The sequence below is a fragment of the Misgurnus anguillicaudatus genome, chromosome 13 (assembly GCF_027580225.2).
Source record: "Misgurnus anguillicaudatus chromosome 13, ASM2758022v2, whole genome shotgun sequence".
NCBI lineage: Eukaryota > Metazoa > Chordata > Actinopteri > Cypriniformes > Cobitidae > Misgurnus > Misgurnus anguillicaudatus.
Genome location: NC_073349.2, coordinates 12,658,812 through 12,685,439, shown reverse-complemented (window position 1 = coordinate 12,685,439; position 26,628 = coordinate 12,658,812). Strand labels below are relative to the sequence as shown.

Here is a 26,628-nt window from a genome sequence, read left to right as displayed (position 1 = left end):
TTGTCACATGTATTGAACATATAGAGAGTCTGCCATTGAGAAAGATGCTTTGGAGGACAAGAAACTGAACTAGAAATGACGCAAATGCATATAAATCATATGCACATACTTCAAAGTCAATGTCATATGAGAGACAGTGATATAGAGAAAATGCAATAAAGAAAGCATCCATTCAAAATTCTCTTTCATATCTAGAATAAATTGGAAACGTATACTTTGAGCACCGATTATATAATTGACTGTAATACCGGTGATCTCATTCTAAATATAAAATGCCATGGACAATTAACCTGTGTAATGAAGCAGAATCCGAACCAACATCAGGCAATATCAGGGACAGTCCATGAGGACCCCATTAATCATCTCAATATAGACTAAATGAACCAGAGACCAATGAAATTTACACAATGACTGGCAGTACAGTCACCATGGTGGGGATACGAATAATATTTTATTCTGCCATGGCAATGACAAGCAATTAATCTATCACGACAAACTATATATCATTGGAAAGGTCTAAAATCTGGAATACATATTTTAACAGTGTTTTATAAAATAAATTATTTAGAGTAATTGATTCATTATAAAAAGTGTGTGCCTCAAAACATTTATATCCTGCTGAATGTCACCGACTGTCCCGCCAGCGGGACACCTATGTTTACTTCAGTGTTTTGCATGTGAATTTTATTTAATAATGACAAACTATATAATGTTTAAAAGCACTAATAGTGTAGTTTTAATATTTCATCCCCATTATTGGAAAATTATGATGTATAGTGAAAGTCAGTTTCTAAAATGTCACAAGGCCACAAGTAAAAACATATTGTGCCTATATATTTATAACACTAATACCCTACTCTAAATCTAAAAACCTTGACAAACTATATATCACTGGAAAGCTCTCAGAATGTCGTTTTCACATCTCAAAACCTTTTAGCAGTAATAATAATGCAGTGACAGTAATTTATTTATTTGTGACAAGAGTATGCAGCAAACCATGTCACCTAGTGGCCGTTGTTGGTAAAACCACTTAAAGTGTGACACAAAGCTCATTTATTTGTGATTTTAACTTGAAATTTGGATTTGGAGAGAGCCCTTAAGGTGACATTAGAGTAAAGAAGATCTAAAGTTTAGTTCACGTGAAACTAACGTGAATCTATTGCGTGCGTTTCACTTGCACACGCGTTAGATTCACGTGCGCACCTGAAATGCACGCAATAGATTCACGTGAGCACGAGATAGATTCACATGCGCACGCGAAACTAAACACGATAGTTTTACGTGCGCACTCGAAATTAAACTTTATTTAATTTTTGCTCCATGTCCCCTTAGGGGCTCCGTAGGATCACAAATAGTTTATACTTATGTATTAAATTTTGTAGCATTTCTGGTGTGCAACATTTTCATTCTTATGATTTTATTTATAAAATATATACTTTATTGCATTATTTTTATTTATTACAATAATATTATCTGCTATAACATTTTTAATTTAATATTTTCACCTCCCGACATTTTCGTGAAAAACTATAAAGTGTCTTCTTTAAAAAAAGACCAACATTAGGATTCCAGACAAAAAAATGCAGATGTTATAATAACTTTTCCCTTCCAGCATTTTTTTTTTTAAGTTGCCAGCCAGCACCAGCATTTTTTATGATTTTCACAAAAGTTTAATGTCTTCCAGAAAATGTTCTTCTTTTCTTTAAATATATAAACAATATATCAAATGAAAGAATATGCCCTCTGCATAAAAAAAAACATTTCATCCTACCTTCATTTGTTTTGAAGCACCTCTAAAATATGGGTAGGTTTCTTCAAAAATAGCTAATTTTGAGCAAAGCTAAGGTAACGGCATTTTTGTGCAAAAACTTTTAATAAAACATACACAGAGTTTAACTGTTTGACCTAATGGGTTGCTTCTGGTTGGGTAAGAGTGCCACCTGGTGGATAACAGCGGAAATATGGATTGCCGTAAAAACTCGTCATTGGCAGTGATGCGTTTTTTCTTCATTGACAAGTATAACCTAAAAAGTACTTCCTCTAATTCAGTACCTATACTGTCAAAGTATGCAATTTTGGACAGAGCCATAGATACAAAATTTGAGGAGATACTGTAGAATCATACTGTAGGTTAGCCTGCATGCATTGAGGGTGGGTGAAAAGTTTGGAGCACCGAAGTTTGAGGGACATTTTATTGTTTATCTTAGTTATTTAAAGAGGTTTACATAGTTTGTCAGGTGCAAAGAAAAATATGGTAGACGATCACGTAACACAGCTTTTAAAAAAAGCCTTTGCCATTGAGTTAAACAATTCACCAATGTTTTTGCTGTCAACCAATGAAGCATGAATAGTTGTCACATAACGTAATGAATATTCATGACCCAAGCTGCACCAAGCATCGCTTATGAGCAGGGTCACTTACAAAGAATAAACTTTCACAGAAGACGCAGACAACAGAAGATGGGTTTAGATGCTTTTATATTCAATGTCCTCAATGCCTAAAAGCTAGACTGACTGATGCTCAGTCTCTCATGTTAATGTATTTGAACCAACCACGCTTAAAAACAATAGTATAAAATCAAGTCAATAATGGAACGGACGAGAAGCACAAACTCAAAAACAGTCCCGATTTCAGTTAACTATAATCAAACGCGATGTGTGCTAATATATGTTTAGTGTTCTGCTTGATGAATCCCATCACTGCTTGTAAAGCTTCTGGTTTGTTTGATTATAATCAAAAACAAAAAGTTAAAGTCTTATACCAGCCTAAGCCAGCAGTTCAGAAAATACCCAGCAGGCTTTGAAATGATTACAGCACATGGGAGAGCACTGCAAGAGAACGCAATGACAACAAACAACTCAATTCATTCTGTGTGGGCACATTACTGTACATCAAACCACAACACAAGCCTTTTAAATGAAATACAATCAATATTGTTAAGAGTATTGTTCAAGGCTATTTAGGGTAGCAAAACAAAATAGGATATTACAAAGATTAGTAAAACCAGCAAATTATAATTATGTTGCTGTTTTGGGTTGCATGTAAAATATACTTAAATGTAAAATATGCTTAAATACATCCTGCAGTTTACATTTTTTGCAGTAAATGTAGCTTTCCTCCATCTTTTAAATGTACATTCAAAATATTGTGAATTAATTTAATATAGAAACATAAGTGTTTCATTCAGACATGGAACTTGCAACAAATTGATAAATGGAGGGGGCGGAGTTAATGCATGCTCTACCCAAGCTGTCAAGCCAACATCATTAGAAAAGGATTGCTGAAAGAAGGTTTTTTTAGATTTTAATGTTTTAAAAGAAAACACCAGTTTTTCAATATTTTACTATGTTCTTACTTCAACTTAGACAAATGAATACATATCTATCTTTATTCAATGCGTGCACTTAATCTTTGTACAGCGTGTTGTGAATGTGTTAGCATTTAGCCTAGCCCCATTCATTTCTTAGGATCCAAACAGGGATGAATTTAGAAGCCACCAACACTTCCATGTGGAAGTGTTTGGTGGCTTCTAAATACATCCCTGTTTGGATCCTAAGAAATGAATGGAGCTAGGCTAAATGCTAATGCTGCGTTTACACCAGTCGCGGTACAGGCGTCAAGCGCGAGTGATTTCAATGTTAAGTCAATGTGAAGACGCGTTGACGTGCGACTGGAGGTCTCACAGCGTGGATGAGGTGTTTGGCGCGGCAGACGCAATTCCGTCTCATTCACGCGTCTAGTTTGCACGAATGCCGCAGTTTGAGCGTTTGGAGCGGTACACGCGAATGGTGTTTTTTGTGCATTTTGCGTTTGACGCGAATTTGCAGCTGACGCCTGAGTTGAAAAATTTGAACTTTTGCGGATTTTTGTGCCGTGTTAACCAATCAGGAGCCGGCTTGCTGCTATGGCAGCAACCCCGCCCGGAGTCACTCATTCAGCATGAAGGCTTGTTTTTGTCCGTGAGCAGTCACCCGGAGCTATACAACACAAGTTCTTATTTTTAGAGACAGGAATAAAAAGAACCTCGCTTGGAAGAGTGTCAGTGAGGACATTGGGCAACCTGGTAAGTTGTAAATACATTTCACTTTTGAGTCACGTTACGTTTATTGACCCGCGCCGTTTATTTTCCCGCTATAGTAAGGTTACCAAATGCAAACCGGTAACTCTCTCGATAAATGCACAATCAACATCAGTCATCTTGCAAACAGACAACCGCATAGCACTTGCCCCTCCCACAAGAAGTGGATTTTGCCTCTCACACGCGTCAAATGCTTGCTTTTTCCACGCGTCTACTTCGTTCTAGATGTGCGAATGCATTAAAACTGTTCAAGCGGCAAACTAGGCACGGTAGACGCGATTTTGACGCCTCAAACGCGGTTGGTGTAAACGCAGCATTACAAATTCATGACGCGCTGTGCAAAGATTAAGTCCACGCATTGAAAAAAGACAGATATGTATTAATTCGTCTAAGTTGAGGTAAGAACATTGTAAAATATTGTAAAACGGTGGTGTTTTCCTTTAAGGGCACACGAATAAAAAAACAATAATGACCAACATAGATAAATTGTTTATAATAAACAATGCAATATTCCTTAAAAATTTTATTTGTCAGTTTTGATATCATGGGGACTTTAACAACAAATATGAAATAAGATTCAAAGTTTTCAATGTGCCCTGTCCTTTATTTGGATATACCATGTTAAGCTGTATGTTTGCCATGGATATATGACATAATGATCGCTAAATTAGCTCAAACTATGAAACTTTTTCATATGTTCGACATGTTGCCTCCCATATAGGCTACTATAAGAAGAGAACATTACGGTATTTCAATATAAAACTGCTTATGTTCAACTGAAGAAAGGAAGTTGTATACTGTGTGTACATGTCATATAATTTTATTTAATGAAATGGCACTAAATACACTAAATAGATGCATTCCATCACTGTTGAGAGCGAGTTAAAACAGCAAGTATACTGTACAGTATGTAGTCACATGTAAAAAACAGTTCTCAGATGTCTCAGTTCACTGTCTTGAATTGCTTGAATTGGAAGAGTTTTCCCAAAGAAAACACAAAAGACATGTCAAAGTTTAGAAAAAACAACCAGTCCTGTCACGCCGTTCTGCTGTTCAATGTCTTTATTTCTCAAGTAATGTTCTTAATTATCTTGCAACGCTAGGAGATTGTAGAGGCGACGCTGTGAATTGGTACTGTTATGGTAAAGCAGCCCAAAGAAATTATCTCCCTGGGATGTAACAGTTGCCAGCTGGCAAGTCAAAGGATGAATACCAAAAATAATTAATAAATGATGTATGTCGTGTGTTATCTGGGTGCACACGTTGGTGATTCTGCTTGTTTTGTAATGCCTGGATTGCAAATGCTCATCTGCTAAATGCAAAAAGGTAAAAAGGAATATTCTCCTGCATTATGATTTGGAAAGGTCAGCAGTTTTTTAGATGTCCAATCTTGGCGCAGTACATACTGTACAAAAAATGTCATGTCGGCATGAAAGACAATATTGAGTGCATTTTACATACTTTATTTAGCGTAATTGTAAATCCTGTATGACGGTACAAACATTGTTGTTGAAAATATGTTGTGCTGAGGTGCCTTTGAGATGTCCGTACCCAAGGGCACTTCAAAGTCATAATCCATCCCTGGACATGAATGAGTAAATTATGGAAGAACTATATTATGGTGAACTATTACTCTGTCAAAATGAAAAAGTCTGTGCTAATTTTGTCTGGAGTCTAGCTGAGTTCACATTTAGAAGCAATTAGAGACTGCATACAAGCAGGCAACCTGTAGCATTTTATTATAACCCATTTAGTGATTTCAAAAACAAACAGCCTGGAAAATATTACTACGCAGTTCCCATGAAACTCAGAGGGAAGTAAATTGAATTAGATCCTGAAAGTTCCCAATTAATGATTTACAAATCCAAATAGGACAAGAGCACGATAGTGTAATTGTTATGTCTCTCGTTTGGCAAGAAGTTAGAAATCATAATTTACTGTCTAAGTGTATTGAAGTGTTTGCATCAGCTTGCCTCTGTGTGTTTTTCTCATCAGCTTTATGTGATAGCTATCTGTAAACATTCACGATAAAATGTTCCAGAGATTTGTTTTATTATAAATTGATTTTTTCTTATATTATTAAGGTAATTCATAAACTTTTTAAAACATAAACTACTTTTTAAATGCCTGTTGCATACTGATGAGTTTAGTTTTTTTTTTACTTTTTAAAATATAATATTTTATTATAATTCACCATTATATATAAATTTAATATTTTTACTTTAATATTTAACTCTTTTCTCGCCAGCGTTTTTTAAAAAAAGTTGCCAGCCAGCGCCAGCATTTTTCATGATTTTCACAAAGGTTTAATGCCTTTCAAAAAATTTTCTTCTTTTAATATATATAAACACACAATATATAAAATGGAAGAACAGACCCTCTGCTTTCAACAAAATCCTACCTATCCTACCTTCATTAGTTCTCTTTTTATCACCTCTCAAATATGGGTAGGTTCCTTCAAAAACACCCAATTTTGAGCATAAAGCTGAGATATTTCCTTTTTTTGAAGGACTTTGGATAGAGATCAGATCCAGAGCGATCTTTAAAACATACACGGAGTTCTCTCTCTCTCATGTGAGGCGCTACTTCCGGGTTGTATAAATTGCCACCTGGTGGATAATAGCGGTATTGCGGAAAGACGGAATTTCTCGTCATTGGTAGGGAAGCGTTTTTCTCGTAATCAATGGCGAGGAAAGAGTTAATATTTTAATATTAATCATTTATTTGTTTTTTTCCCACCAAAACCATGTGAATAACAAAAATCTACTTAAAGGCACGTATACATGTTAACATATAAACAGACTGAGTGTAAAAGTGTGTTGTTTGTTTTACTTAAAAAGTCTACATGGCTGTAGTTGAAGAAACATGTTTGAAATTTTAGGCTAAAACAATCATCAGTATAAAAAAATTGGTAATTTATCTCTGCTGCTTCATTAACACAAATGGCTAACTGCATTATGAAAGTTCTGCATTCACAGCTGCCATTTTGTTAGAAATGTCCTTAATAAACTACAATAGTACAGTCCATGAGGACCACAGGAAAATCTAAATGGTATAAAATATGTCTTCTATATTTAAAGTACTCTAATACTTGGGATATTTTGTTGTCCAGTGAAGGTCTGTAAGCACTCTGGTTTACAAAAACACATCATGCATTCTTATATTAATAAAAATGCAATCTGTAAATCTCTTACAGGCATCAATTCAATGTTGGACAATATATTGGCTGACAGATGGTAAATCAAGGCGCTGGTAATTGCACAGCAACACAGTGTGTAAAACAATCCCTTCAGGATTTTATTTGATAAAAAATGTAATTGTGTTTCAAATTCACTCTGTGAAACTCAGCAGGAATAATAAAGGACATGCAAAGAATTTGATGTTTTTCATTAAATAAAACCAAACAAATGCACTTAGCTATTACAGATGTGATAACATCAACATGTTATTTAAACTTTAAGGGGCGGTTTCCCGGACAGGGATTAGACTAGTCCTAGACTAAAACAGCTGTCCAAACTGAAAACAACTTGCACTGACATATCTTAAAGTATATCAGTGCCCTTTGTTTTGCCTCAAAATGCACACAGGTAATGTTTTTTAGTAAGGCATTTTTGTTAAAACTAGTTATATTTCCTAATTAAACTAAGGCCTAGTCCTGGATTAAGCTAATCCCTGTCCGGGAAACCACCCCTATGTGTAAGATCATGTCTTCTAACACTCAAGGGGTTTACACTGCATCACTGTTACAATGATTATACATTTAACTCTTTACCCGCCATTGACAAGTTAACTCGTCAATTAGAAAAAAACGCTTGACTGCCCATGACGGTAATCCGTATTTCCGCTATTATCCACCAGGTGGTGCTCTTACCCAACTTATAAAACCCAGAAGTATCCCTTAGGGCACACAGTTCAAACTATGTGCATGTTTTGAGGATTGCTCTGAATCTGATCTCTATCAAAAGTCATTTACAAAGAGGCAATTATCTCAGTTTTTTGCTCAAAATTTTGTATTTTTGAAGAAACCTGCCCATAATTGAGAAGTGTTAAAAAGAAAACATATGAGTGTCTTTCATTTGGTATATTGTATGTTTATATATTTAAAGTAGAACATTTTCTGGAAGGCTTTAAAGGAACATGCCCAGATTTTGGGAATTTAGCTTATTCACTGTATCCCCCAGAGATAAATAAGTCCATACATACCGTCCTCATCTCTGTGCTTGCTGTAACTCTGTCTGATGCAGCCCCCGCTAGCTTAGCTTAGCACAAAGACTGGAAGTAAATGCCTTCAGCTAGCATACTGCTCCCAATAAGTGACAAAATAACGCAAACATTTTCCTATTTATGTGTTGTGATTTGTATAGTCACACCGTGTACAAATAACAAAGTCATATGAGACACAGCTATCTTTTAACAGTATATATACTGAGAACTATATTCTCAGAAGGCGAAGCACTGCTACTTGGGCGGAGTGATTTGCTCACAGCACCCGAGAAGCCCCTGGTGAGGAGCAGAGAGTTCGGTCAGAGTTGTGCAAATCACTCCGCCCAAGTAGCAGTGCTTCGTCTTCTGAGAATATAGTTTCCAATATATACTGTTAAAAGATGGCTGTGTCTCATATGAGCTTTGTACACGGTGTGACTATAAAAATCACAACACATAAATAGGAAAATGTTTGCGTTTTTTTTTTTTACTTATTTTGAGCATTATGCTAGCTGAAGCCATTCACTTCCAGTCTTTGTGCTAAGCTAAGCTAGCGGGGGCTGCGTCAGACAGAGTTACAGCACGCACAGAGATGAAAAAGGTATGTATGGACTTATCTAACTCTGGGGGATACCGTGAATAAGCTAAATTCCCAAAATCTGGACGTGTTCCTTTAAACTTTTGTAAAAATCATAAAAAGTGCTGCCGTTCTGCTGAGCGTGGTGTCTCCTGCATCTGCCATGCTATCTTTTGACTGGCTGTAGATAGCTAAGTTAGAGGAGGTTGACTTGCAGCACTTAACACATGTGTTTTCCCCCGCTTGGCAAGCCAACTGGACGTGACCTGGGGGCGTGACACCATCAACGATTCCATTTTTTTCATTCAAAGTTCGAGGTTGTGACTTAATTTTGATCGATTTTAATTTAAAATCGAAATCGTGACACTCTTACCCTATACAGATACTGCAATCAACAGAACATGCAAGCTAAGATGCAGCATCACTCAAAAAATGTAAATACCTTAAATACCAGTGAATTATTAAGACTAAACATGTGTACATGTAAATGCCTTAGATTTTCTATACAATACATACTGCGCAAAAAGAGTGGTTAAGCTTCAAGGCCAAGTACTTTTAGTTGCATAAACACTTCACGTCTGTTAAGTCATGATGCCGTCAACCTCCTTGTGATTTAACACAGCAACAATTTGATATATAGCCTTATGTTTAGTCTCTTTTACTAAAGGGTGAATCGGTACTCAGTAAATGTTAAATTACTTTCATGGAGAAAATATTCTCCACTGCTCGGTCATAAGGTTACATTTTTCCACCATGGTAATACATTTGTTTAAACTTTTCAATCATTATACAAATATGTTCAGTATCAACACATCATCAGCTATGAATGCTGCAGTCGTACAACATGTCAAGGCCAAAGATCTAGGTTAGCACATGCCTGTTGACATTCGTATCTCTGAGGGTGATGTTTAATTCAGTGGAAATGATTGAAATATTTAGATTGCGTATTCTGTGTTTGATCTGAGATCATATTTTATCCCAAAAGCAATTCAGATGTTTGTTTTTGACTGTGCAGTCTGATCACAGATAATGAATTGTTGTGAAAGGAGAACACAATTCAAATTCTCATAATTTTTGCAATACACCAAGAAGCAATCAAGCAAACGAAAAATGCCAAAGGAAACACATTCTTTGTCTTCACCCCCCCACACACACTCTGTGTTGAAAATCACTTGTAAAGGACAGTTTAGATGAAAGCGTCTGCATATTTGATGCATACAGATAGAGAGGAATGTCTCGATTTTATGTTAATGAAGAAGGTGAAATTCTTTGTGATCTCAGCTTTACTTATAATTAGGTCAAGCACAATAATATGTAATCTTAATAATAGATTAACATGGTCGGAAATTAAAGCTTTAGCACTTTGGAATGCTCTAGACCAGGGTTTCGAACCACTGAATTTTTAGTTTTGGCTGTGAAAAGTTGACATAACTTATAAAAATAATTTGAAATTGTTTAACCTAATTTTTAAGTTAAAGTAACATGAAAATATATGTTGATTTGACAAAAATGCTGAGTATTTTTACAGTGCATTAAATCATAAAAAGTAAATAATTTTGTAATTAAAAAATCTAAATAAAACATTTACTTGCAAAAATATATATACTGATATATCTTACTTGTACTTACAGTACAAGTCATGTCAACGTACTATTATTTATCTTGACTAGAGATGAGTTGTTATAACTTAATAGTAACTATAAGAAGTCAACTTCATTTTATAAGTTGTTGCAACTTACCTCTTGTCATGATCAATAATAGTATCTTTGTTGCATTATTAAAGCAGCAAAGATTATTTTTACAGTGTGAGAACTGTCCATGCAAAATGGACAGATAAGTTTTATGTATCAAAAAATAAAATGACAAATTAAAAAGAAACAGTATGTAAGAAATTTATATCAATGAATCATTAAATGGCCCTGATATGTCCGTAGCACTTTATTTTACAGTACGTGTACTTACCTTGTACATATATGGTAAATAAGTTGTACTTACCGACAAATGTGTGGAACTTACTTTTAGGTATCTACATGGTAAATAACTGGTATCATTTCTGTACTTACCAGTGGTACATACTTGGTAGTTATTATGTAACTCTAGATAAGTACTGGGTAATAACAGATACATACTTACTGTACTTACAAATAAATGTACAATTTAAGTATTTAGCATTTACAGACAATTAGGGTAAATGACAGGTATTTATAGTGTACATATATGATAACTAATATCAAACACTTCTGTACTTACAAATTGTATATATACAATAAGTGTGTACTAGTGAATGTACCCAGTAGTTAATGCGTATGATAGTCAATGGTTGGGTTTGCCTGACAATGACATGTATATGATGCTACATCTTAGGTGGTAGGTCCTATGTAATAACTGTGTAAAAAGCAACACTTTATTTTACAGTCCTGTTTCCATGCAGTAACCATGGACGTACTAGTGAATGTACCCAGTAGTTAATGCATACGGTTATTTAATGCTTGGTTTAAAGGACAAAGATACTGAGTCTGAGTACCAAAATGGCACATCAGTAATGTTTGTTCTTAGTTATCATATACATATGGTATAAGTATAACTTACACTGGCCTGCAGGTACCACACACTTATCGTGTATATACAGTTTGTAAGTACACTAGTGTTTCTCGTTAGTTACAGTATACATACACCATATGTGCCTTTCATTAACTTACACTGGCCTACTGGTACCACACACTTATTGTGTATATACAATTAGTAAGTACAGTAGTGTTTGATATTAGTTATCATATATGTACACTATAAATACCTGTCATTTACCCTAACTTGCCTGTAAATACTAAATGCTTATATTGTACATTTATTTGTAAGTACAGTAATGTTTCTTGTTAGTTACAGTATACCTACACTATAAGTATGTATATGTTATTACCCAGTACTTACCTAGAGTTACATATTAACTGCCAAGTATGTACTACTGGTAAGTACAGTAATGATTCCAATTAATTATCATGTAGATACATAAAAGTAAGTACCACATATTTTTTACACACTTATTTACCATATATGTACAAGGTAAGTACACGTACTGTAAAATAAAGTGCAACCGATATGTCACTAGACATTAAGAAATCATTTTCATTTCAAATACTTATATCACTCACAACAGTGGTCCAGGATATTGTCATTTAAAAAGTGGAGTTGCAGCCCTCAACTGATGTTTATGTTGTCATGTTGTGTATTGGCCCCCAGTTGTGTTATTGCAGTACCAGTTTTAGCCACAAGTTTTGTGATTGCAGTACCAGTTTTGGCCACAATCCTACATACTGTTCCTTTAAGGTCCAATAACAGGTAATAATAATAATAACAGAACATTTGTAAAATACTACTGATAAAAACTTTAAAAATGATGAAACAGATGATAAATAAGGTTTTGTGCAATACGGCAATGTGCAAGTTTAGGTCAAGGGGGTTCAGATGACAAGAATGTTTGAAACCCCCTGTGCTAGATTATCACAAATTGCTCTTACGCAAGCGTTTTCATAAATAAATTAAAGACATCTAGACCATCTGAAGGTCCATGGTTGGAATGTTCAGATCTTAATGCATTCAGCAAAGGATTCTGGGGTCTGATTTATTAAAAACAAGCAACTGGAGTTACCATTTACATAAGAGTTGTTCTTTCATGAATAACACTTGGTCTTGAATTATATTTGTTGCTGTGCATTATTTTGCAATATCTAGTTTTTCTTTCACGTTTCATTTTAAATTGAATTCAAAATGTAAGCACATCAGTTTTGGCTGCAGAGCACTCAGCGGAAACATCAGTTCTTCTGCTATTGCAATAAGAAAAATGTTTTGTCAAGGAACCTATTATTTACATGGATCCTAAATTAAATTTGATCACATATGACTGAATCAACCTGACTACATTATGTGACACCAACAAAAGGGTAACTAAGTGTAACCCTTAAAATAAAGGTACTTCAGAAGTTTCTTCACAGCAATGCCATCAAAGAATCATTTTTGGTTTACAAAGGTACCATTCAGTCAAAGGTTTTTTTTACAGTCTAAAGAACCCTTTCCACGACAAAACAACTTTTGTAAAACTGAATGTTTCTGTGGATATAAACATTTCTTTTCTGGAACCATACAGCTAAAAATGTATACTATTATAGCCTATTATAATATGCACTCACCTAAAAGATTATTAGTAACACCTGTTCAATTTCTCATTAATGCAATTATCTAATCAACCAATCACATGGCAGTTGCTTCAATGCATTTAGGGGTGTGGTCCTGGTCAAGACAATCTCATGAACTCCAAACTGAATGTCAGAATAGAAAAGAAAGTTGATTTAAGCAATTTTGAGCGTGGCATCGTTGTTGGGGCCAGACGGGCCGGTCTGAGTATTTCACAATATGCTCAGTTACTGGGATTTTCACGCACAACCATTTCTAGGGTTTACAAAGAATGGTGTGAAAAGGGAAAAACATCCGGTATGCAACAGTCCTGTGGGTGAAAAAGCTTTGTTGATGCTAGAGTTCAGAGGAGAATGAGCCGACTGATTCAAGCTGATAGAAGAGCAACTTTGACTGAAATAAGCATTCGTTACAACCGAGGTATGCAGCAAAGCATTTGTGAACCCACAACACGCACAACCTTGAGGCGGATGGGCTACAACAGCAGAAGACCCCACCGGGTACCACTCATCTCCACTACAAATAGGAAAAAGAGGCTACAATTTGCACAAGCTCAACAAATTGGACAGTTGAAGACTGGAAAAATGTTCTGATGAGTCTCGATTTCTGTTGAGTCAGAATTTGGCGTAAACAGAATGAGAACATGAATCCATCATGCCTTGTTACCACTGTGCAGGCTGGTGGTAGTGGTGTAATGGTGTGGGAGATGTTTTCTTGGCACACTTTTGGCCCCTTAGTGCCAAGATGTGGTGGAACGGGAGCTTTGTGCCCTGGATCTGCATCCCACAAATCTCCATCAACTGCAAGATGCTATCCTATCAATATGGGCCAACATTTCTAAAAAATGCTTTCAGCACCTTGTTGAATCAATACCACGTAGAATTAATCCAGTTTTGGGTCAAAGACAGTGTTAGTATGGTGTTCCTAATAATCCTTTAGGTGAGTGTATTATATTACATATTAGGGGAGGGGGGAGCTGATATTGCATTGTTTTCAATTTTCTGCAATGCAAATTGCAAGATGAAAAATATTGGATGACTTCACCAGATGAGAAGTCTTGTTTGAGAGATTTAAATTCTGTCTTGCATTTCTTGAATAGCTCACAGGTATTTTACAGAGAATTTTGTAATTTATCTTGTTGTTTAAAACGGCAAACGAAACATCCGAAAGGCAACCATTTTCCTTTTGAAAAAAAAATTCTAGAATAGATGTTCTGCGATGTAACTATTGCAGAGGCGCACATTGCGATGTCAATCCTGGAACGGTATATGTTGTGCAGCCCTACTTTAAAACAATACTTTACTTTAATACTTTACACACTTCATCAGACTGAAAACAGCTAGAAGAACAGCACCACTTTCTGAACGTTCTGAACATCATTCAGGAAATTAATTGCAATTCATGTAATTGATCAAAGCTCAGCCAAGGCCATTCATGTCTGGCATTGAATTAATCGTCTGAATGAGCGAAACTAAAACGAAACTGTCTTTAAAGGAAATAATATTGTATCTGCAGGAAAATGCCATTTTATAATTGTTAGTTGCAAGAGTTTACATTTCTAATCCTAATAACTCAACATGATTTTGTTTACATTTCTAATCCTAATAACTCAACATGATTTTTGCAACAAACTACGCAAGTCATTATAAAGCTTGGTACTAAAAACCGTAACCGTGATTGCAGGAGAGCGATCCCACTTCTCATTTAAAAAGCAAGCACAAATGTTTTTTATATGCTGACCCTCTTTTATCAGCTAACCTGAGCTGGTACATACATAAATTGATAGACAATAAAACAAGTGTAATAAGTGTACAGTTTCACTGTATACTCACATAGAGTTAAGTGTGTACCATATAGAGCAGGGGTGGGCATTCTCTGGTCCTGGAGGGTCACTGTCCAACAAAGTTTAGCTCCAACACTAAACAAACACACCTGAAAAATCTAATCAGAGGCTGTAGGATCACTTGGAAATGACGTTCAGGTGTGTTTGATTAGTGTTGAAACTAAACTTTGCAGGACAGTGGCCTTCCAGGACCAGGAATGGCCACCACTGATATAAACAGATGCATGATTAAATAAATAAATGACATGTAATGTGATGTAATGTTAGTGGTGTTAATACATCTGTTTTTAACAAATGAAGTTCTAAACTTAGGTTCGGGAGGAGCCTAAACATTCAGTCCTGTCAATCATCCTGAGAGCCTATCTTAGCGAGTCAGTCCTCAGGCTTACCAGTGACGATTCATCCGGCATCCCTCATCCTCCCCAAATCTCCTCCTTTATTTTGCTCAGTCCTCTCTCTGTACAATCTTACCATGGGGGTTTTTGAACTTGGGGCTCAACGACTTCTTTTTAATGCATTGCCTCATATATCTCGTTCACTGAAGTCTCTTCCTCGAACTGATAGCATTCAAGTGCAATCCATGAAGGATCATTGGTTGAATTTACTGAACAAACAAACCCTTCACTGAATGAGGCAATTGAGTCAGAACGACAGCTTTAATGATTTAAAAAATAAACTGATACTTTCATTAATGGTCCAGTATCTTGTGTCTGTGTGATGAATGTCAAAAGCGTAAACTTGAATACAACCTTAATCTAATTACTGGACTGAAATATTTAAGTTATGACTTATATATGAAAGTGACATGTGAAACACATACTCAAAATGTGAGCTCTGCATTTGAACCATCCCAGTGAGGAGTTTACACCCGGAGCAGTGGGCAGCTATTCACACTGCCTGGAGAGCAATTGTGGTTATGGTGCCGTGCTCAATGGCACCTCAGCCGCAACCTGCCAGCCGTGACATTCGAACCGACAACTCTTGGGTTACAAGCCTGACTCTCTTACCACTACGCTGCGACGGCCTAGTTTAAAAGAACACTCCACTTTTTTAAAAAATATGCTCATTTTTCAGCTCCCCTAGAGTTAAACATTTGATTTTTACCATTTTGGAATCCATTCAGCTGATCCTAGGGTCTGGCGGTACCACTTTTAGCATAGCTTAGCATAATTCATTGAATCTGATTAGACCATTAGAGGGATGATGTGAACTTGGGTCTAAACAAAGCTGCTTGATTGTTTGTATTTATCACTTTGTAAAAGAATGCATATGTGTGAATGCGTGTAATGTTTATTTACAAAGTAACATTGCCATCTACTGGCCTGGCATGCATAAAGCCCCATTCACGTTAGCAACAATTAGCAGTAGCAGAGCGACGAAATCTCATTGATTTTAAAGTCGCAATGAAATTGAAATGAAAACTATATATATATTTTTAATATTGAGGTTTTATTAACAAATGACTTATCTGTGAGCTTCATTATTTTAAAAAATGTGTGTGTGTTCATAATCTTTAATCAAAAATGCAAATCTCCTCCCCTCCTCAAAACGATCTCTCTTCACTTCCGGTCATAATGTATGGCAGGTGGTCGGGGTCCGGGAGAGGATCGCAGCAATTAGCGATTAGCAACACGACCCAACTTCAAATGATCCAATAAGATCTCGATGGACAAATTCAAATCCAGCCCTGCCTTATTTCATTCCAGAAGCCGTTTCATTCGGATATACGTCACCACGGGGAAAATAAGGCAATCCCTACTTCCGTTTCATGCCGACTTAAATGAAAAAGCGACAGTGACCGTTGACGACCAAACGGGGCGTGTTCAGTCTTATGACAAAGTTGAGAAAAGTTTAACTTTATGCAAATGGTGAACGACTTTTTGGAGCGGCTACCAATGAGAGCGAAGCAGTGGAGTTTACGTCATCCGTCTCTCGTCAGTTACTGGTGTGGACGTTAATCATTTGTTTATGAGAACCAGATTTAGAGTAGGGTGACCATAAATGCATCCTGGCCAGGATTTCGGGTGCGTCTTCCGGAAATTGTATTTGTTGACCGCATACGTCATCAAGGTTCTCACATTCCAGTTAAAATCATAAGACATACAGTCGTAGTTTCATTCTTACCTTAAAATGTAACAGTTGCTTTTCTGAAATAATAAACCTTAATGACGAATGTGGTCGACAAATATGACTTCCAGAAGACGCACCTGAAATCCAGGACACGTCCGGGAAGAATGGCACGTATGGTCACCCTAATTTAGAAATGCCTCCTAAAGACCACTTTGAAAGAGACGAGCGAAAAATAGTGACAAAGTCGTGCGTAATGTGAATATGGCTTTATACAGGATTTTTAGTCATCCTTGCGAATCCATATTTTTTTAACGTTGTCGTGTTTATGTGACATTTTCAGAAGCGCAAAGGACATTGCTGTCCTGTAAACGTAGCCCAGGGTTAACAAACTTTAATAAGGTTAAAAGATTAAAATCATTTGCATCTGCATATAAAAATTATAGGGCCAGATTTATCAGCTTGTGCCAGTGCAAACGCCATTATTGCCATTAAAATACAGTCAGGATTTATGAAAGACAAGCAGTAAAAAATTAGCTCTGGTATTTTTGCGACTGACCTTATTGCGTATTCATTTATAGAAATTTATATAAGAATCATCCGCTGAAATTTCCACTCCCATCAGAACTTTTTTAAAATTGCGCTCTTATTTGTATAAGAGATAACCCATTTCTAAATAGTGTACAATACTTAAATATTGCAAAAACTACAGAAATTTGGATCATGTGATGTGGGGGAGGTTACAGTAATAAAGCGTTGGAGGTGAACAATACTGGGTTTGCTCTTGATGATCTTACATGATACAGGACAGCCATAAAGGGATTTGATTATATTAAAATCATTTGACAGAGGAAAAACGTCAAGTGAAACACGCAGGGCCTGACATCAAAACCAGAGCACAGGTTGATTTGACAACGGCCACAAACATTACAAACAACAGCCAAGATGCATTTGCGCAAGGATTAGCAGGGCAGCGTTAACGCTGTTATGCAGCTTTATATTCATCCCTCTTTGTAAACTGCTGTGTGTAGATTACTGACATAGGCAGAATTCATTACAGTTACTGTATCCAATTAACGGGCCTTAGCTGAGTCAACTGGAAGTATTTTTTTTCCAAATGGCCATTCATAAAGACAGCATTGTATGAAAGAGCATAGATGAGTGGATGGACAGATGGCTTGATGGACGGGGATATACAAAATAAACAACACCAAACACATGGTTGGGTATAATATGTCTACCCAGTCTCACAAAATTATGTTTCTATAGTCACGTAATTTTTGTATTCTTTTTCGTGGTATCGTCACGAATTTCCTCGGTTTTTCGTGATCGTACCACGAATTTCTGCTTATGTGTCATTGTCAAGTATTGGTAAGTTTACACGTTATTCTTCACAGAGAGTGTGTGAGGGACGTGAGCAATTCGGCAACATCCGAAAACAGTGGATAGGTAAATACGTCATCTGTATCAAAACATTATGATTGGCCTAAAGCTGTCAGCGTGATCTGACGTCGTCCGTTCTAATGCCAGTATCTTTAGTCTCCATTCACACATAGCGCTTACCAGTAATTTACTGGTAATCTTACAACCTCTCTTACTGGTAAATTGTTAGAACTGATTTACCAGAAAGGTTCTGTTCACATATGACCTGTTAACTGCAATTTACCAGTAATTTACCATTAAAGACTATGTGTGAAAGACACAAATAAAAAGGTAATTAGTCAGTAATTGAAATGCCTTATGCTCACAAATGCCGCTTAAGTAATTTCATTGGCATTTAACAAAATAGACGTTTGCTGCAAAACTCTCCACATCTAAAAAAAAAGTCAGAATGCAAAAAACAAAGAAACTGAAGCACACATTGGGGGCGCTGTGATCCATGTGAATGCAACATACAGGTTGTATTGGGGTACACGTACTCATAAGGCAAGTTTGAATATGAACCACGGTCATTATCAGCATGGCGTTTTAGTGGATTCTGTCAAAAACCGGTATTTCTAAATAACCTGAGGCCGGGATTAAGCGGATTTGAAGCAAAGGTATTTGATGAACATATAATACATACCAAGAGCATTCAGTTAATATAATTATCTCATTTTTGACGGAGGTGGCATTTAGCGGCTGTTGCATCTTAGCTCCTCAAATGTTGTCTGAACCTTTTTACCATTTTACAGTTTGGGTACACTTTCTCTCTCTCTCTGTCTCTCTCTCTCTCTTTATGTTTTGGTGGATAGAAATTGTTAAATTAGATTCTTTTCATTGCATCACAAATTTGTGTATTACTTTTGTCTTACTGAATGTGGTATGCTGTCAACTCATTTTCGCCAGATATTGCAACGTAAACCAACCAATAACAATACTTAAAAAACCCAAAAATAAGTTTAAACCTGTGACACAATAATTCATACAAAAAAAGTCTAAAAATGCTTATAATAATTGGATGTGGCAACACTGTCAATACTGCGCTTATGCCCGTTCAATCTGCCAGCATCTCGACATGAGTCAATTTCCATTTTACACTAAACAATAGTAAACTGACTAAATTGAATTATGTATCCAGATGCATATATATATGCATATATGTTGTTGTTGGTGCCAGATGGGCCGGTCTGAGTATTTCACAATCTGCTCAGTTACTGGGATTTTCACGCACAACCATTTCAAGGGTTTACAAAGGTGTGAAAAGGGAAAAACATCCAGGATGTGGCAGTCCTGTGGGCAAAAATGCCTTATTGATGCTAGAGGTCAGAGGAGAATGGGCGGACTGATTCAAGCTGATAGAAAAGCAACTTTGACTGAATAACCACTCGTTACAACCGAGGTATGCAGCAAAGCATTTGTGAAGCCACAACACGCACAACCTTGAGGCGGATGGGCTACAACAGCAGAAGACCCCACCAGGTACCTCTCATCTCCACTACAAATAGGAAAAAGAGGGTACAATTTGCACAAGCTCGCAAAAATTGGACAGTTGAAGACTGGAAAAATGTTGTCTGGTCTGATGAGTCGCGATTTCTATTAAGACATTCAAATGGTAGAGTCAGAATTTGGCGTAAACCGAATGAGAACATTTTTAAGGAATGATGGCGTTAGAATAAGACTCTACTATAGAAAGATGCAGCATTTATGCTAGTGCAACACAAACTGATTAGAAGATGAATGCGCTGTTTCAGCCAACCCTCAACGGGTCGATAGGTCTGATCGGTTGAGATCAGTGAAAACGCTGGTCAAGCAGGAAGACTCATCTCTCAAAGCTGTAAAGGATCTACTTTCCCACTCACAAGCGCCTGATTGATTCACACACGCTGCAGATCATGCGAGTGGGAGAGTGAGCAATGTATTGTGTGTGGTGAGCGAAACAGAAACCACAGCAGAACCTTCACAGCTGAACTCATCAAACGGGATGGCAGTCATCCGAGCAAAAGAAATGATGCATTGGGTTCATGATTAAACGCTTGCCCGCGGTGAGGGAGGGACTGTAAACACATTTTCGGCCTCCGCGCATGCAGGCAGATGGAGAAGTTGAGTGAGCTGGGCTTGAGTGGGTGAAGGCCTGAAGACTTAGAGTTGGACAAAGATTAGTCAGTGTGTGCCATGTAGAAACAAACACATGAACAGGTCAGATGACCAAAACCAAACGGGATGAAGTGAACTGGCTGCATATGTAACCTTGCCAAAGGATTTTAGAGGAGGTACACTCTAAAAATGTCTGGGTTATTTTTTACCCATAATGGGTAAATTTTGGACAGAACACATGCTGGGTTAAAAATTGACCAAATACTGGGTTATTTTAACCCAACTGCTGGGTTATTATACCCCATGGTTGCATAACAACAAACCAACATTGGGTCATTTTTAACCCAGCACGTGTTCTATCCAATATTTACCCATTATTGGTGAAAATAACTTCATATTGGATCTTCTTATATAAAATAGTATTGGCGTACTAATAGAAATCAGCAAAATGCTTGCTTACAGTGCCATAAACTGTGTAAAAAATTGGGTTAGATCATCTGAAACAATAATTTTAGAAAGCTCTTGATGCTTGAGAAAATTTTAGAAACAATAAAGCACTGAAAGAATCAAAGTGCCACAATAAGTTGAATAGATTTCTGATCTATGACTGTACTGTACATTCACACAATGACACTCCAGGACAAAAGCACACATTTTTAGGAATTAAAAAGAAAAATGAGAGAGGAAGGGGTGGGTGGGGGATGAGTGGGGGTGTTAACTGTGAGTAAATGCATGTACACAAAACAGAAAGTGTGATTAGTGAAAATTAATTTTGTATCTCCAGAGATTTCGATAGTGAATAAGAAGTGCTGGGTAAAGGCTTTTTATACAATAAAGGTTTGGCGTTTTAGCTGATTGGTCAGTTTTAATGTCTCTTTTGCCAAATCAGTGACAGATACAGAAGGACTCCTCTTTTATTATAATCCATGTATTACAAGATATACACATGCCTTTCCCTATTTCTGATACCAGATTCAAGCTAGATTCCATATGCATGTTCCACTAAATTGCAATTACACTGTACATCAACGTGCACATCCCACATTTGCGAAAACAGCTTGATAAAAACAAAACCAGCATTGGTTTTATCCAAAAACTAGGGCAAAAGCCATAAACAAATTGAAATGTTCAGTTCAAAGCCCTTGACAGAAATGCACTTTCTATAAAAAATTAAAATATTGACCAACCACACACACAGCAAAGAGTTCAACAGTTTACCCCTCGACTCCCAATTTATTATGGAATGTTTATTGGAGTGTTTCTCAAACATGCAGTGTACAATTTCTGCACTATTACTGTTACCAGTGAAATAAAGACACAATCTCTTCTAATTGAGTTGTTAAAACCAAAATAGTCCCCACCTTCAGGTCACCTAATCACAATAAGGTCATTTTAATCCAAACATGCAAAACCAACTGTGCAAGAAAAAGAAAAGCTTTCCTTTCAATGTCCACTACAAACACTGAAGTGTGTGTGCCACAAGGTCATGACACAGTGGCCTACAGTGTCAAACTGTGCTGTCTGACCTGTCAGAATGTAGAGGTTCATCCTTGTGGGCCTCCAAAAGACATTCGCAATAGTTTGGTGTTGTCATACTACATTGCTGAACCCAAAAACTTGACAATACTTCACATCAGTCTCAATATATACCTGCATACACATATCATGTTTTAGCATGTCAGGTAAACTTACCTGATGATGACGTACATGACCAAACAGTTTCCCACGAGCCCCACCACGCAGACGATCATATAGACCACGGCAATGGTGATCTTGACGCCCCTAGGGAAGAAGCTGTCAGTCTCGTTATACGCGCTAAAGTTGTTCTGGAACAGGGACTCGTTGTACAGACGGAAGTGTCTGGGGTCAACAAACCCGCTGGATTCATTTGGGAAATCCATGAGCTGAAGCGCAAACAACAAAAACAACAACAGTACAATGCTCATTGTCCATTCTCACATGACAAGACGCGTATAATCAAGATTATATTGTTGATGCAGTTGATATAAAGGCGCGGTTGCGCGCAAGCAAAACTGAAGGCGCACTGTAAACCGCTTACTGTACTGTCAACAGTTTGCGCATGCATCATAAATCAGACCGTTTAGCTATATAGAAAACATGCGTATGTGAAATTCCTGCTACCGGACAGGGCAAAAAGTATGCAATCGTTTCTATCTGCATTGCTTTAGGGAGCAAAACTGCAGCAAAGCGTTCAAACAGAGCACCACATACCGCTGTCTGAAGAAATTCCCCCAAATCCCGGATCCCTTGTGTGTGTTTGCAACGCCGCGCGTCCGACTCCTGTAAGCAAGCGAGGACTTCTTTGTTTGCGTTATTCTTCTCTGTTTAAAGCAGTGTGTGAGGGATATTCACATCACTGTATATCTCCGGCATTACACAAACATGTTTTCTGTGCGAGCGCAATATGGGAGGGGGAGGTGCGGTTGAGGACTTGCTTGGTGTTGCGAATCTTCAGCAGCGACTTGCATCTCCACTAGGTATCTTTTCCTCCCTCTCTCTCTCTCTCTCCCTCTCTCCCTTCTTTCGTTCTCCTGGCACGCGCTAAAAACCCACACGTTGAGTGCGCGGCGGTGGCGCGCGCATGCAGGTGTCTGCGGTGCGCGCGCGCCGGAACAGGTGTCAGTGATGTGATTGACTGTATGCTTTACTGTTGCTTGAAATCTTCAAATATTTAAGCATTCAACATCATCACTGTGCTAACTAACTGTGGTTTGAATTTAAAATAGAACTGTAACAGTACTAGTTTACTGTACGTTATGCATTTGGCAGATATTTATGCATTCAAAACGACTTGCATTGCATTACAAGGTATTTATTTGATCAGTCTCATCCCTGGGGATCGATAATATTTTGCGCTGCTAATTGCGCTGCAATGCACCAATGCGTTAAGATGCAACGTTTGACTTAAGTTAACTTTTGCATGATGCAAAACATATGCGTTACCAACTTTAAATGTCACTGATAGGTACAACATGTGGTGCTATTAAATGTTTAAGCAGTGAGCCTTAATGTGGGTATGGGTGGGAGTGTTGGCTACAGGGGGTGCTCTTGCTCAGGTATCCACGCGCCTGTGATAAATTACAGCGTCGGTAGGTTTGCTTGAATTGTGTGTCAGCAAAGGGGTGGGGAATCAGGCTACTTGGTGCATTAATGTAGTCTCATTAACGTGAATCATTTCTATCTTAAGCTGTTTTTCGCCCAATGACTGCGCTAAAGGAATAAGTAAATCACTGGGTACACTAATAGAAAGCAAGTCGGTGGCCAATCCTGGTTAGTAATAAAATATCGGTTAGGTTGGCTGCTGCCCTTGGTCCTGAAATATAGAAACGCGAAAAAGACAAGCTTAACGTTCATACAATACTTTAAAAGTGCAAACATATACCATGATTTAAGGAAGACAGGGGATACTTATGTTTAAAATGAGAATGGTCTTTGCAGTTCAACATTGCATTGACATGCTCTTTTATTCTTGCTGATCAAAAACACCTACATTAAAAGCAAGGTTGTCATGTGTGTTTTATATGTTATTGAGTGGATTTCCTTATTGTTTTACTGTTTAGAACCTGCTAACAAAGCATTTCTGCTAATTGCAGAATGGCTGTTTAATTGCAGTTACCTATGGTGACAACTCACCCCCTATTGAAAGCCAAAGTGTTTAATGCACCATACATCAAAAGATCACTCTGTGTTTAAAAACTATATGCTGTATGCTTATGAGCTACAACAATAAAAAAATAAATCCTTTTAAATATTCACTAGGGTGAAATGCAGCCCCAGTTCTTTCTACTAATTTAGCATGTATAAATGATTAAATCTGTACTGCCAGGCTATCAAAAATGAGGCACAAATTATTTAAATCCCAGTTAATTAGACCTGTTAGATATGCTAAGAAATATCTCCTTTTACAAGCCAGGGAATTATCGGCATGCTCAAATTCATTTGATCATCAGTGCCTTCTTGAATATAACAAACGTGTTAGCATCATAAACGTCACACCGATATGAAAATGTTGCACCATACGAATGCTAATGAAATCCTTCATGGTGTTGTAAAACCTGGCAGGATTGAACCTGTGCTGATGTAATATCTGATGTAATGCATTATTATATCTATTTTCCCTTCTCTTGTGTACACATGGGCAACAGGCACCCAGTTCAGTCATTTCCCTTAGATATGGATTCATCCAACAGGTTACAGATAAGATATATATTCTTTTTACAACAACTCGATCGATAATCTACATGTAATTTCCCACCCATTCTCTCTAACACAAGGCTCTTTATTAGTACACGGCAAGCATTCAAGTGTAGTAGCCTAAGCCATTCACAAAATAATAAATACACAGTGACATAGCTTACAGTTAGTCTGGGTTATCTTACTGTACTTATACAGGCTTAACTGTAGATTTCATACATTGCATTGAAGTTACCTTATTTGACAGCCACCGAAAAAAAATGACAAACAGAACAACAGCAGAAAATAGGAAACCATAAAATGCTATCATTGTAATAGCACATAAAGTCATGTCATAATGCATGCTGGGAACTTTAGTATGTGAACATGATTTTCCTATATTTAACTATATAAAATGTCTAAAATCATTTTTTACAATGTAAAGTGTAGTGCTGACTACGTCACACCAAAAAATTGAGGAATTATGGAATGTCCAGAGGTGAAGAAAAGGTGATGGAGCATTTAAAGAGCTGAAATGAAAAGAAGCGAGTAGAGGTCTGTGAGGAGCAGATGACTGATAACAATAATGGCTACGAGCGACACAGTGAGAACTGAAAATGACCAATAATAGATGAGAAGAACCAGGGGAGATTAAGTGCTGTACAGCTCTGAAAACACTGAAAAATCTGAAACAATGAGGGAGCGTTAAGAGATAGCCAAGAGAGACTGTGACGTTTCATTGATCATCGATCATTAACAAGCAATGTGTATTTAAAGGGATACTTCACCAATTTAGCATTCAGCTTTGTATCTGTAGAAACCTGGCAGTATTACTGAATGACCATGTTTCCCTCCCTCATTTCCCCCTGAGAGGAGAGATATCTGCATTTTGGTTCTGCAAAAAAGTCCTCCGATGATGTAATATGACGATTTTTGCATCATCGGAGGACTTTTTTGCAGAACCAAAATGCAGATATCTCTCCTCTCAGGGGGAAATGATGGAGGGAAACATGGTCATTCAGTAATACTGCCGGGTTTCTACAGATACAAAGCTGAATGCTAAATCGGTGAAGTATCCCTTTAAGAAGTGTTTATTCTTGCGTCTTGACCACTTTTTCCCAGAGTCCTTTACTGCAACGTGAAGTCAATTCTAAAGGAACTGAAGGCACTTGAGAAATAGAGATGTGTGCGGTCACATCAGCTGGGAGACATGCGGGGGGAGCGGAGACAGAGGTTAGAAAAGGACAGTATACTGGTGAAATAGTGACTCTGAAATGAAGATGTAGCGTTATCTTCTTTAGCCCTCAGTTGTTAAAGGGAGATAAATGCTTCATAGCTTCTCTGTTGCTTTACTTTTTCTCGTGTATTGTACCACTATGTGAGTGAATCTCAATAGCAACAAAATTATCTCCTCTCTCAGATTTTTTTACAGTACCAAGCAAAATTTGTACTTGAAAAATAAATATTAGTACCTCAAATGTACATATTGGTACCAAGTGTATGAATATCTGTATTTTATACTTTGGAAACAAACGGTGCTTAATAGCACTAAAAGTGTTTCACTGGCTTGTAAGGGGGAACCATTTTAAGTGCCATATAGCACCTATGTAGCACCTCTGTAGAACCATATTGTGCTCTGTAGACCCATAAGTGGTTCTATATCACCCTCGTATGGTTCTTCATAGGTGCTTTATAGCACTAAAATGGTTCCCCTATGATTACTAACAATTTTTGAAGTGTAGGAGCTTTTTAAAGGGTACTGCCTCAAAGAGAGCTTTCTTTCTGAGAGTGTACTTATGTAGATCCATGGATCAATAATAGTAAGGTTTCTAAATAAAATAATCAGTTTAAGGACAAGTTTGGTATTTTACACTTAAAGCCCTGTTTTCAGATTGTTTATGATGAAATAGAATGATTTTGACTGTAATTTGGACATATGATGCTGGCCTGAGAATTTTCAG

At 37.1% G+C, this 26,628-nt stretch overlaps 1 protein-coding gene across 1 annotated transcript in view; it reads right to left on the bottom strand.

The window, feature by feature from the left end:
- The window catches only part of oprl1 (opiate receptor-like 1), a 57,044-nt gene extending 34,011 nt beyond the window's left edge, over positions 1–23,033 (bottom strand). Inside the window, exons 1-2 of the mRNA XM_055188240.2 lie at positions 22,706–23,033; positions 22,166–22,377 (exon numbers count right to left, since the gene is read on the bottom strand). Of these exons, the coding sequence (XP_055044215.1) occupies positions 22,166–22,374 (209 nt within the window). The 5' untranslated portion in view covers positions 22,375–22,377; positions 22,706–23,033. The remainder of the gene's footprint in view (positions 1–22,165; positions 22,378–22,705) is intronic.
- Between the last annotated feature and the right edge of the window lie 3,595 nt (positions 23,034–26,628).